The sequence below is a fragment of the Chelonoidis abingdonii genome, chromosome 2 (assembly GCF_003597395.2).
Source record: "Chelonoidis abingdonii isolate Lonesome George chromosome 2, CheloAbing_2.0, whole genome shotgun sequence".
NCBI lineage: Eukaryota > Metazoa > Chordata > Testudines > Testudinidae > Chelonoidis > Chelonoidis abingdonii.
The window spans coordinates 70,527,049-70,541,283 of record NC_133770.1 but is presented as its reverse complement, the minus strand read 5'-3'; the positions used below and the strand labels follow the sequence as shown (position 1 = coordinate 70,541,283).

The following is a 14,235-nucleotide window of genomic DNA, read 5'->3' as shown; positions in this document are numbered from 1 at the left end:
TGTAAATATGTTGCATCATCTCCATTCATGCTATGCCTGCAGCTCCAACCTTGTATTTTTTTACTTTGATCTCTTCCTATATTTTTTATCTGCTTTGGGAACCTGAATCTGTAAAGGCAGATCCTCAGCTGATGTAAATTGTCATAGCTTCCCTGATTTCGATGGAGGTCTTACAGTTTATACCAGCTGAGGTTCTGCCACATAGATCGTTGATGGACCTTTCTGTTGTATCTCAGACTAGATTCTAGCTTCTTATCAGTAGTTTTTGGAGATTAAATTCTGAGGCCTGGATATCACTTCTAGGTTTTTTTTACTATATCATACTTGTGTAGAATCTTTATTTTTTAATACTGCTTCTCATCCTTGAGATGATTTAGACTGTCCTATAGGACTTTTATTTGGAAAGTTACATTAAAGTGATGAAAATTCTTCTCTTTCTAACAAATACATTTTTTCCTTTGTTGATAGCTGTTTCTAAATGTTCTTCCACAAGACAGAAGTCAGTGGATAAATAAAACTTCAACATTAAGAACATGGTATAACAAGATTAAAGAAATAGTAAGTAGAATATAAAAAGCATCTTCCACTCATATGCCTGGATTTTGGAACAGTACTTCCGATATGAGAGAAGTCTGAAAGTAGAAACCATGTTCTGTTTTCCCCCCAGCATATTACAAACCCTCGGAAAGCTGGACAGCAGGATCTGATCATCAATAATCCACTTTCACAGGATGAGGGGGTAAGCTGAGCTTCATTTGTATCATATGTTGTGCATGCAACAACAACAACAGAGTCTTGGTGCTCACCATCAGATTGGCAATAAGAGAACTCCTGGCCTGTGAAGACTAAATGGGAGTACTATAGTGCCACTCCTAAATTGAGCTGCTGTTGTGCAGTGGTGCTGCCTCTCCAGGAGCTAAGTATTCTGCTTGTTCAACTCTCCAGCTGCTGATGCGTTGCTGAGTAAGAGATCAATATTGGGATTTGATTCCACTTTCACTGAATTTGGCCAGTTGGTTGGCCATGCAATATGACTTGTATGATCACCTTTCTTACTGAAATATCTGCACTTTTAAAACCAAATGAATTATTGCTAAGTGAATATGCAGTGGAACTAATAATAATTTGCTGCATATTTTGAAATATTGCCTGTTAAAATAATTATTCCTTATTTTTTCAAACTAAATGTAAAATGCTGTACATTAATATCAATTGAGTTGGTTAGATAGCATGTCCAGCAAAATATTTGTAAGTTGATTTATGATTTACCACGCATGAAGATTCTCAGTCAAATTGTGGGATGAATTGCTTTCAGTACTGTATTATTAAAACATGTTTACTATTATATACCAATTTTTTAACTATTAAATGGAACAATGAGATAGAACTGGGATGGAAAAGATCATCAACCCCTACTCCTTTGAGGTCATTTAAAGACTTGATATTACGCACAGGGTTGTGTGAACTCATCATTGTATGTCTGGGGTTCTCAGCCTCAGGGCTGTGACTCTTAAAAGGCGTCAAAGGCTTGCAACCACCCTGCCCTTCCTGTGTTGCTGGATGGAAGAGGTGTCTGTTACAGAAGAGATTGAGAACCACTGTTCTAGAGTCTTGAGTACTCTTTGTTGGTAGGGGATTATTTTCTATAGGTCATCGCAAGCAAGGAAAGATTAAGTCTTTGTTATCGAGGACCTAGAATTTAAAGTAATACCGAAAACATGAAAAACATGTTTGGCCTGATTTTCAAAAATGCTGAGTAGCCAGCAACTCTTATTGAAGTTTGCAGGAGGTGTGGGAGTGCAGCACTTTTGAAATCAAGCCACTTAGGTGTGTACATTTAGATTTAGTAGCCTAAATTTTTGCCACCCATTTTTGAAGGTCTTAGCTGTTGTTCTTAATAGTGCTGTGTCTATTGCACAGTAATATATCATTAAGCTATTTCATTAATCACCACTTTTCCAGCTTGTTATGGTTTTGGAAAATTTTGGTTTTAACGTTTTCTAAATAATTCATGACAATTCACAAGAGAAATACAATTATTTGGCTGGATTTATGGAATATGCATCTGTTTTACAGATATTTGTGCTGGAGCAGTGTTCTGTGCATTTCTGTTTTGTTCTCAAATTAATAACCAATAACTGATGTGTTTTAATTTATTGCTATGTTCACCTGTGTAGTATAGAGAGACATTTGAAAGGACAATTCAGTTATGAAACAGAACATCAAAAGCCGGATAATGAAAATAGGATCATCTGTAGCCTATAAACGGGGAGGGACTTCACATGCAATAGACCCAAACATAGGACCAGTTATACACAAGCCTTGGAGTCATCACATTTCTATTGTACTGGTGGTCTGTACAAAGGGAGTCGAAACCTCCGTTCTGCACTGTGGGTGATAAAAGGCTAATGAGAAGTCAAAGTGAATATGGCAGGGCAAATACCAAGTGAGTTCATATGCACCACAGATTCACAGTGCCAAATCAAAAGTAGGAATAAAGCAGCAGTCCACCTTTATGCACCTCTTTATACAGAGGTGCTGGAACAATTTGTATAGTAGGGGGGGTGCTGAGAGCCATTGAACCAAACTGTAAACTTTGTATACAATGGAAACCACTTCAATCCAGGGAGTGCAACAGCAGCCCTAGATCCAGCACCTGTGCCCTTATATCCAATGGGGTAGCCAGATCCACCACACCTTTGTGCTGTCCTGGGCCTTTTTAGCCGTGGGGGTTCTGTTTCCCTGCTCCCTCACAGTGTCTGATGAGCAAAGACTCTTTTCTAGGGCCTTATTCAAATTGTAATCTGAGTCTCATATAAGCAGGTGTAACTAAGATTAAATTAGGTGAAGAGAGTGTGTTAGCCTGGATGGGACAGTATCAGATAAACATTTAAATATTTTAACGTCAGTTTTGTTTTTCACTGTTTGTAGAAGCTAACGAAAAAGTTACAGAAGCTAAATAAAAAAAATCTTTCCATACTAGTTTTATCCTCCTGCAGTTAGAAGACATTGATTTACTTTCCCCTTTATTTCTTGTGTAGTATAAGCCACCATAGTAATGAATTGTTTACAGAAAATAAAATGTTTTAAGGTTGTAGATGTCCCTGTTTTCTTTTCCTGCCTTCTGATATTTTGTGTACATGTGTAATGTCTTTTCAAATCTCTCTCTATACAACACAAGAGAACACAGTAATATAGTAAAATAAATCAACAATTGGTTATCTGCTGTGAATTTTGCCGCTCTTATGCTCTGATCAGTACTGTCAAGCCACCCACTGAAAGGGTAAAATGAGCAATCTTCATTCAGGTTATCTTTTAGGAGGGGTTGGTGAACAGGACCTGGATGGCAGAGGAAAAAGAGGAGCACAAATACAGATACAGAAGTCACTGAAGTTAACTTAAACTATATTTCAGTTTAGGCTTTTTTACATTAATAATTTGTTATCTCCTTCTACTCCACATATGAGACTCTCCTTAGCATAGTGTATTTGAGGGACTAGAGAGATGTCTTTTGTGTGACTCATATTTTATTGTCATGCATTCCCCATTTGATTTATTTCTGCCAGGGCTCAATAGTTCACTTGCAAATAATTGGCCAACGTGCAAGTTAAGCCAATTTGTAACTGCTTCTGAATACTTGAAAATTAGTGTGGTCCAGTGGATTGTGCATGGAGCTAGGAAGGTCAGAAACTCATGAGTTTTAATCCCTGCTCAACACTGACTTACTGTGAGGCCTGGGGCAAGTCACTAACCTAGCTGTCTATTTCTTCATCTGTAAAATAGTGATAATACCTTCCTCCCAGCGATGCTGAGGATTAATTGGTTAAATTTTTACAGCACTTTGCAGATAGAACTTTCTGTACTAAGATATTGTAGTATTTTTTTTGTTTCATGAAATTATTTTGCCTTTTTTCAGTCCCTTTGGAACAAATTTTTCCAGGATAAAGAGCTTCGAGCAATGATTGAACAAGATGTAACAAGAACGTATGTAGACCTATAAGGAACTTCCTTTTAAAAATTCTGGTTTTTTTATGCTGTGTACACTGCTTTGTGTTTCTTGACCTAAAATTTCATTACAGTATAAGGATTGATGTGTGTGTGTGTGTGTATGGAAAAGTTTTCTTTGAGAGAAAAAGGAGAAAAAAGTGTTGAGTTAAATATTAAACTCTAGAGATTTGTTGATGGTATTGAAATGACGTTCTCCTAAATTAAGATATTAGGAAATGTTATATTAAATATAAAATACATTTTTCTGTATGAAACAAAAATTGAGTAAGAGTAACTGACAGGTCTTTTGACTAAATTATGTTCATAATAAAAGATTGAACAGATGATTTTCTGTAATTCTTAACACTTATTCAATCAATAATAAAAAGCAGTATGTAATTAGTGAGAAATGTCATTCATCGAGAGAAGTTTAGCATTTCTATTTTTAAGTATCATTTTTCTAGTGTTGTTTGTCACAGATGCCTTTTAAAATTTGCCCTAACATCTCTGTGACTATTCTTTCATCTTTTTGACCCTGAGGTTATTCCTATTTAGAAACTTTTCTGAGTTAGAATACTCAGTTCCTGAAAATATTGGATTACTGACTGCAATGTGTAAATCTAAGTAAATTCAATTATAGTTTTTAAATATGTGACATGTCACTACACTATATGGTATACATTTTACTTATAACTTGAAATAAGATAGTATTGGTCTCCATCTTTTAAAAAACCTTACCTTTAACACATTTCATTTACTATATAAATATATAAAAACAAAGCAATAAGGAAGAATCATTAATATCGGTTTCTGGAATATTTTGTATGTCCATCCCTAGACCTGTTTGAATGCATTTTTGTCTGTAGTATAATTAAAATGTGAATATGCTTTAATATAAGTTCTCACAGATGGTAATTTTTATTTGTAAATGGAAATGGTTCAGGATGTTCTAAGATTAAAATATATACATATCTAAACTATAAGTGGAAAATGAACATTGATATAGTGATAGATAATGGTAGTTAGAGGACCATTGTAAAAGAAGAATATAAAGTCCAGACTGCTCTGATGTTAGCAATAGAGCACAATGAATGGATATCTTTGTTATCCATTTATCGAAATAAATGTGAATAATGAACATTCTGCATGGCCATTTATCCAAAATGTTGTCTACTTCCAAAAATAACAGTACTTCATCACAAGTCATCGGTGTCAAAATAAGTCATGAAATGTGAAAGTTAACATTCTCATAGTAACATTAATTTACCTACGCTGCACATACGGTACATACTTATTTAATTGCTAATCATAAAACATGTTATATGTAAAGTGGATGAGTTAATTTTTCTATGAAAATGTTAGATTTTACATTTCCTGGCTTTTGTGTTTAAAACAGTTTTTAATGTTGTATTCATAATTTTTCATTTAAATTCTTATTAAAAATGGGTTGGCGGAAGGTAGGCTAAACTATCAGGATTAGCATTTAATGGGACTCTATCAATTTTAAATGTCATAAATAAATATAAAATTTAAAATGGTTTGGCGTCCCATTTTTGTGATTTCCCCATTTTAAAAAAGTGTTCATTTTCCTTATTGTTGCAATCCAACGGAGTAAATGGATTAGCTTGCTACATGTGACTCTGAGAAATAAGCTGCATACACAAGCACAAAGTAACCACATCAGAAAAACTACAAAAAATCATTTTCTTTAATCTTTCAGTTACAGTAATCTTAAGTATAATAATAGTAAGCATTAATAAACTTGGACAGAAATGTGATTTTTTTTTTTTAGGTTGGAGTTTCTGTAATAGGCTCTAAATTTTAAATTTCAAAATTAATTTAAATAAATGGGACTGCGAGAGAGGTGAATTCATACTTTTTCTACTACTGAAAACATTTTTCTGCAAGGTTGGGTTAACATGGCAGCTGCATACCTGAAAGAGCAACAGAAAGATGTAATTGTAATTTGCATTTTTTGAGAATTATGGTGTATGTTTCAAGCAGACATTTACAATCCCCCACGAAGCCAAGCTGGAACACTGCATTGGGAATGTCAGAATGTGAACATGGCTTATTAGGTCCTGCTAAAATTTTAGCAGGTTATTCAGCATATTCGGAACTGACTTTTAAATAATTTAATGTTTGAATATTTTTCAAATTAAATCTGGGAAAGGGGCCTATTCCTTAATAAGAACTATTTACAAGGAAAGTATTAAAGGTTTTTGATAAGCCAATTTTAAGTTATTCGTGATGAAAATCTAAATGATAAAGTTTCTTGTTTCGCTATCCAAGAGCTGAGAGGTATCAGAATTGATTTTTCTGCAGCTTTACAGAAATATTCACTTCTGAGCTTTAACTGAGCATGGTTAGTTTCTGCCTCAAATTAGAAGCTTTTCAGAAAGCTGTGAAAATAGGTGGTTGTAGCGAAAGTCCTAACCTAAACTTAATTATATGTAACAGCCTCTACCAGCCTGCCCCTATAATACTGTATTCTATTATTCCACTAAAAAAGAAATTCCTATCTGAGCATACACAATAGTTACTCATAGTAGATGTAAGAAAGTCATGATTAATTACTGTCATTCAGCAAATGCACTAAAGAACAATGCTGGTGTATTTTCTATTAATAAAATATGTAGAAGCTAAAGCATAGCTTTTAAAAGTTCTTCCCAGCTCTCTGTCTCAGAAACCCACTGTTTCACTTCAGATGCAAAAAATTATTTTCATGCTATAAAATGTGTACAAATGATTTTGTTTTGTGAGGATACATCTGTGTACTCAGACTAAGATACCAGTCCAATTACTGGCATCACCTTCTTTTCTTTTCAGTTAGGATTCTGAATAGCCAGTCTTGAACCTGTCTCTCAAACATTCCAAGTTAAAATAATTTGTAGGGATGTCCACTGGACCGTCTCCTGTGTTTTCCCTTTTACAATAGAACCTCTGCCTGCTGCTAAAATGGATTTGTACATCAAGATCTATATATTTGAAGGAAAAGTAGTGGCAGTTGCTATTTTTTCAAAGAAAAGAAACTTAGGTTGGGGGAGGTGAACGAGAGCAGCTTTGTCAGTCTTTCTAAGGTTATGAGAGAGCTGGGAAGAAAGGAGCATCTCTGCAGTTGACGGGCCTATCTACTACAAACTCACTGAATTCTCTCTTTGAAGCTACTTACACTTTTGGCCTTCAACATCCCCTTACAATGAGTTCCACAGGTTGATGGTGTGTTGTATGAAGAAGTACTTCCTTTTGTTTGTTTTGAACCTGCTGCTTGCTAATTTCATTGGGTGCCACTTGGGTCTTGTGTTGTGTAAAGGTGTAAATAATATGTCCTTATTCATTTTCTCCACACCATTCATGATTTTATATGCCTCTATCACATCTCTTTTCCAAGCTGAACAGTCCCAGAAGCTGTTTCATACCCTTAATCATTTTTGTTGCCATCTCTGTACCTTGGTGAGGGACGATTTCCCTTTACAAAAGCAACTTTGACTCTTTCTCAACAAATTGTGTTAACACAGGTCTGATAATTCTGTTTTTTACTATAGTTTCAACCTCTTATTTTAGGGAGAGGTATTTTTCTCTTTCCCCCACTGTGCTTGCTGCTCTCTTTCCCCTATTTGGCGTAATTCTTTTGGGGTGCCTAGAAGTTCATTTCTTCACAGGCCACGTGATGTCTTTGGGTAGCCCAGTATTCCTGGGGAAAGGGACAGTTCTTTTCTTTCCTCCTCCAACCCCAAATTGTTGAAATAGTAGCAATAGTTTCTGCATTTCTGGCCGTTTCTGCAATCCTTGGTGGGGTTTTCCCACCTGTGCTGATAAAGTACAGCCCAGCTGAGCAGAGGGTGGGGGATATGTCTGAGAAAAGAGAGAAAAATATGCCTCTGGAGCCCCTAAATATCTTAAATTAACTTTTAGAAAAACAGTTCATTCACTCTGACTTTCACTTGTATGAAGTGAGAGCATTTTTTTAAAGCAGACTTCAGTGCTCATTCATTCGCTTCCACTAGCTGCAGTAAAACATGATGAAAAAATACCTGTTTTTAATGTGATCCTCACTCTGAGCTGTAATTAGACGTAGTACCCTAAAATGTTTCCTACTTCTTTTGATCTGAAGGGACTGTACTTCTAAAACAGACTTTAATTGTACACTAATATTCTCTGTAAAATTCTTCCTGAGCTGATAGTTCTCTCTTATGCATCATGGTCTCTTGTGTTTGCATTTACCATAATTAACACTTCAGCCAGCTTATTCATGAGTTCATTATTATCCTTCCTTCCAGAATCTCTGATATTGCTAGATACTCAGAGATATCTTTGTGTATTTTTGAATTTTCTGTGTTTCTTTCTTTCCTAAACTCCATAGGGCAGGGTTGAATAACAGTCCTTCATAAATAATCTCTTCAAAATCCTAAATTACGTTGATTGCCATCTGCTGTACTGTACCTTTGGAGTCTCAGATGTGTCCTTCCTTTACAGTAATGTGATTATTACAAATGCAGACAAGTTTCCAACTGTTGGTCCAACATTTTTCCCATCAAATGCCAGGAAAATGTTACATTCTTCAGCCAAATACCAAGGCCATAACCAGGGCAGGGTGAATTGGGTAGCCACCTAGGGCGCACAGCTGGTTGGGGAGGAGGCAAAAAAAATGGAATGGACAAAAAAACCCCAAAAAAACAGTAAGCGGTAAAGACCTGCAGTGAGACTGGGATCCACGGATCCAGTTACCATACCATGCCACCCTTCCTTCTGCGCTGCTGCTGCTGGCAGCGCTGCCTTCAGAGCTGGGCAACCGGAGAGTGGAGGCTGCTGGCTGGGACATTCATGTTGTTTGCAGCGTGGGAGGACTGTTGTTTTTTTTCAATCCTGCTCCCATCCCGCCCTGCAATATCTGCTCCCAGTTCCATCTGCTCCCACATTGCTTGTTGAATTTTTATCCCACTCTCGCTATTATGGCAGCAGGACCTGCGGGATCTCAGTCCCACTGCCCTCTGGGATTGGAATCCTGCAGGACCCGCTGCCTTAATAGTGGGAGTGGGATAAAAATTCAACAAACAGTGTGGGAGCAGGTGGGAATAGTAGGTATTGTGGGGCAGGATGGGAGCGGGATTAAAAAAATTAGTCCTGCGCAGGACTCTAGTTGGGGGCACAAATATGCTTGCTCACCTCGGGCACTAAAATCTGTAGTAATGGCACTGCCTAATACCTTTCTTGTTATCTTCAACGCCACAATTTTCAAGTCACTTAACTGTGCCTCAATACCTGGCTTTTGTATAGTGGCTCACATCTGAGGATTTCAAAGCATTTTTCAAGTATTAAATAATTAAGCCTTTATTATTTTTGTGAGTACCCACAGTGTTGCTAACTCTCACAGTTTTCTCTCAAGTCTCATTACAATTGGTGTTTTTCTTAATCTCAGCTGCTGGAATCAAAGAAATATGTGAGAATCTGAGTTTTCATTTAAAGAAATGGTTCTGGCCCTCATGGTTGTGACAAAAAGTGTGAAAATGTGAACCCACTGAACCTTAATGGCTCAAAACCCAGCAGCTAAATGAAGGAACACCAAGTTCATCTTTAAAATTATTTCCAAATAATTCTTATTATTTTTTAACATTTGGTGTTGGCAGTATTGTATCCAATATTGTGTTTATCCAGTATTGTGGTTAACCTGAGCCACAGAATTAAGTAATTTACACAGCCAGGCACAACAGGAGAGTGCAAAAGCCAGAAATAGAAGGCAGAAATACTGTGCTAACTGGAATACCTTATGCCCTGTTCATATTTTACTTTACATGAAGCTTTTATTTTTGGATAATTTGTAGTCTGGTAGCACCTAGAGGCCCCATTATGCGTGGCATTGTACAGTTTTATCCACAATCACTCATTTGTCTTTCTCCAAGCAGATATTTCGTGTTATGCTTCCTTTTGGGCTATAGTTTCTGACATAGGAACTGATGCTAAAGACCTGAGATAATTAAACTGTTCCAATCCCTGAGCACCATCTGAGCCTCTATCTATCTAATCTATCTTTTCCATTGTATATTTGCAAATTTCTTTTGAACAAAACTATTCTCTTTAAAAAATAAGTGTAAATAATGAGCCCTACGCTGCAGTATTTCACTTATTGTATCTCCTCCCTCAACTGTTCTGCTATAGCCTTCTTTCACTGTTATCATCGACGATAGAGGAAAAGGTTAGAAGAGGCTGTTCCAATAACATTTAGAACACAGTTCAGTTGTATGTTAAAAATGTATGTTTGCCCAAATTTCTGGATATTTTAAAGGAACCAACTTGAACCTCTCACAACTCTCCCTCGGTATCACATTTTTAATCTAACTGAAGCAAAAACATTTCCATGAGTAATTGAATAGAATTGATTTTTGGCGTGTTAATCTTGATAATCTGCCCAATGTTATAATGTTAAAGAAGAAAAACTTGCCATATTTGGGTGATCACACCAAAATAGCAGCTTATGTTTACGTTTTCACACTCTTTGAGGTGGACAGTAGAGACATATGAATGACTATTTTATGTTCGTTGTTCCTATGTAATATACACAAAATACTTGCATGTGCGCACACAACCAGGTTTCACATATGCACCTATTCATAGCCTGGAAAGTGAAAACTTAAACACAAGGCATTTTTTGAGAGTTGTCAGCCACTGCTGTGTGTTTATTTTAATTAATAGAAAAATTAAGCAGACTTTCAGGAATAAGTGTCAACAATCAGTCTGTTGCCCAATAGACCCTTTACTTCTCAGTTATCTTTTGAAGTGTTCTTCTAGTCCAGGAGTGGCCAACCTGTGGCTCTGGAGTCACATGTGGCTTTTCAAAATTTAATATATGGTTCCTTGTATAGGCACCGACTCTGGGGCTGGAGCTACAGGCGCCAACTTTCCAGTGTGCCGGGAGGTGCTCACTGCTCATCCCCTGGCTCTGCCACAGGCCCTGCCCCCACTCCACTCCACCCCTTCCTGCCACCTCCCCTGAGCCTGCCGTGCCCTCGCTCCTCCTCCTCCCTTCAGAGCCTCCTGCATGCCATGAAACAGCTGATCGAGAGGTGTGGGGAGGAAGTGGGAGGCACTGACTGGCGGGGCTGCTGGTGGGTGGGAGGCTTTTGGAGTGTCAGGGAGGGGAGCTCATGGGAGGCTGCTGACATATTACTGTGGCTCTTTGGCAATGTACGTTGGTAAATTCTGGTGCCTTCTCAAGCTCAGGCTGGCCACCCTATTCTATTCCTTTGTCTAGTTCTCTGCACCATACCTCCTTCTTCTGTTTGTTGCTGTTTCAAACAGTCGCTATTTCTCGCAAGTCTGGAGCCTTCTCAAATACAGGCTGCTTTGGTGTGGGCTTATCTTTTGAGGAACATCCTGTTACTTTAAATCCTTCAGTTTGCCTCTCCTTTGAATATTCTGGTAGCAGATTATACAGGAATACATTGCTTGCCAGTAGTTGCACATAAATATTTGCGTTGCATTGGATTGCTGGGCAATAGGATTTTCCTCAGTCTTCTCACATCTTCTATTTCCTGCTTCTTAAATTTTTTTAACACTTGTTCATAGCTCATTGTCTCCTGTCATAAATTTTATTTCTGCAAAAGTATCAAGTGATTTCTTGAAATTAAGGTGGTCCCCCAGTCTTCCACTTCTGAAAATCTGATATAGGATGATTAGGCATCATAGAAAGTTTCAATAGGACTGGGATAAATGGGAGTTTGCTAGACTTCAAGAATTTCAGGAACCAGGAGTGGCACCAGGGATTTTGGCACCCTAGGCGGGGTCCTTCCACGCTCCCAGTCGTTGGCGGCAATTCTGCGGCCGGGGGGGGTGGGGGTCCTTCCATGCTCTGGGTCTTCGGCGGCAATTCTGCGGTGGGTCCCAGAGCGAGTGAAGTACCCGCCGCAGAATTGTCGCTGAAGACCTGGAGCGCGGAAGGACCCCTCGCCACCGAATTGCCACCGAGAGTGGCAAAATGCTGCCCCCCCCCAAATCCTAGTGCCCTAGGCGACCACCTAGGTCACCTAAATGGAAGCGCCGGCCCTGTCAGGAACCCTATTATTTCTTCAGTTGTGAATGCAACTCCCATTATCTATTAATCAGATCCCAGAGTTTTAGGTGTTACTTGAGCAGTTTCCTAGACATCTTTGTAACATAGTAAAACATTTATTACAGCATCCCTTTTTATAAAAATACCTTAAGAGTCCACAAAAATAAGCACAAATTATTGAATTTCGATATAAATTAATCTCCACATTTGTACTCTCTGTATATCATTTTGACGATTTATAAATCAGTGAATGTATCAGTTGCACTATTCTTAATGGCTTTCTTTGCCTATTTTTTAATCTTGCAAATGGAGATGAGGACTGAGTACTGATCTTGAAATAGCAGGATAGTCCTGATATTTCAGTTGCAGTTGGCAACCTCAATCACATTCAAAACATTCAAGCAAGTATATTTTAATTATTTGAGGCCTTTTGTTTCTTCAGTGTTTCTTTTTCCTGAAATCAAATGTTTAGCAGTCTCTTTTGCCATAGCATGAATACATCCTGAGCTATTTTTGAACCCTTTAGTGCAGAACTGATCAACCAGTGGGCATAAACTGGAAGTAGAAGCAATTGGAGATGTTGTGGTAGGTCACATACTGCCTCCTGAGAGCAGCACAGTCCCCAGTTTGCTAGATCTTACAGCAGGATTCTGGGTACAGGAGGGAAGGAGCCTTCCCCCCTTGCTTCCCCACTCCCTTGCCCCACTCATTCCATCTTCTTACTCTCTACTTGAGCAAGGGTCTCTTCAAGGAGAAGCCATGGATCTCCATACTTTGGAACTCTGGCAATGGGTATCATGTTCTTATATAGCACACTGTCTTGTGGCTTAGATTCTCTAGGTCAGTCACATTGTCTGCCTATGCCGAAAGAAGGATAGGAGACACCTGATATGGATTTAATCAGGCTGCAACTTTATTATTAGATGTCTGGGACTACCCAGAGGATAAAAGTGTACAGTGCAGGCAACTCCATGTTCATTGAAATAACTATCCAGGGCTTCCATCAGCCCCCCCTTCATTTTCCATCTAGGTCCTCCAGCCAACTCATGGCTTGGACCTTACCATCCACCTCCCTCTCTCCCTCTCCCCCCTCCCCCAGTAGGAAGAGTAAAATGGGCTATAAGAAGGGGGGTTGGCTCCCTGCCATACCAATCATAGGAGCCCTAAACCACTCCCCATTCCGTTCTTTTAACCAGCACCTCCTTTCCAAGTCCTTTACCAGGCCATTTATTTGGTCACTGGATGCCTTCCCTGTGGAGTACCTGCACTGGACATCTGCTCCACACTTACAAAATAAGTTGCGACAGATAGGCTAACCACTTTTCCTCCTCACCATAATAGGTCCTCTCTGACGCCCGATGTGGGGAAGGTGAAAAAACCCCACTCTACCTATGCCAATATGGTGGTGAGGGAAAAATTCCTTCCGATCCCTCCTAAAAAGGAGTGACTAGTCTAATGCCCTCAGCAAGTCCTAACTTAGCCTGATATTTGCACCTCGAGAGGTGGGAGGGTAAATGCTGCCTTGCTTGCTGCCTGGAGAAAGGGATTCTAACACCAGGGTTTGTGCCTTTCAAAAACATTCACCCTTACGTTCCCAGGGGATGAATCAGTATCGCCAAACTGACCTCCAGCCACCTTTTTACAGCAGTTTCTGACCTCCTTCCCACCCCTCGTAAAGCACTGCTACCTTCCTGCAGCAAGCCTGGACAACATGTTCTCCCCCTCGGCTGGCTTCAGGTGTGATTACTTACAAAGAATTTGGTAATTAGAACAATATACCTGCCATTTAATTTTGTTCTTGTATAACTCTAGTCTTTAGTCATAGAGTATCATGCCTTCAATGCGATATATACTTAAAGGCTTGATATATGCTAAATTATATGGTTCACAAAGTTTTGTTTGCAAAATAAATACCTCAACTTTTTCCTTTAATTGTTATTCCAGAAGAACCCCAATACACAGAGAAAATGGGTAACTGAGAACAGATATAATAGCATACCTAGGACTGTGTATAGATGCCCAGGTGTATATCTAAATCAAGTGTCTGAGGTAGTTTTTGTGAGCTATGTGGTTTACATTAATTTTTTTTTTCAGATTTCCTGAAATGCAGTATTTCCAGCAAGAGAGTGTGAGAAAAATTCTTACAGATGTTCTGTTCTGTTATGCTAGAGAAAATGAGCAGTTGCTTTATAAACAGGTAA

At 38.5% G+C, this 14,235-nt stretch overlaps 1 protein-coding gene across 7 annotated transcripts in view; it reads left to right on the top strand.

Annotated features, from left to right (window-relative positions):
• Nucleotides 1-14,235, top strand: part of TBC1D5 (TBC1 domain family member 5) — a 534,167-nt gene that overhangs the window by 307,918 nt on the left and 212,014 nt on the right. For all 7 annotated transcript variants that reach the window (XM_075062444.1, XM_075062442.1, XM_075062441.1 and 4 more), the window contains 4 exons: nt 469-558; nt 668-739; nt 3,917-3,984; nt 14,129-14,231. In XM_075062444.1, coding sequence (XP_074918545.1) covers nt 469-558; nt 668-739; nt 3,917-3,984; nt 14,129-14,231 — 333 coding nt within the window. The remainder of the gene's footprint in view (nt 1-468; nt 559-667; nt 740-3,916; nt 3,985-14,128; nt 14,232-14,235) is intronic.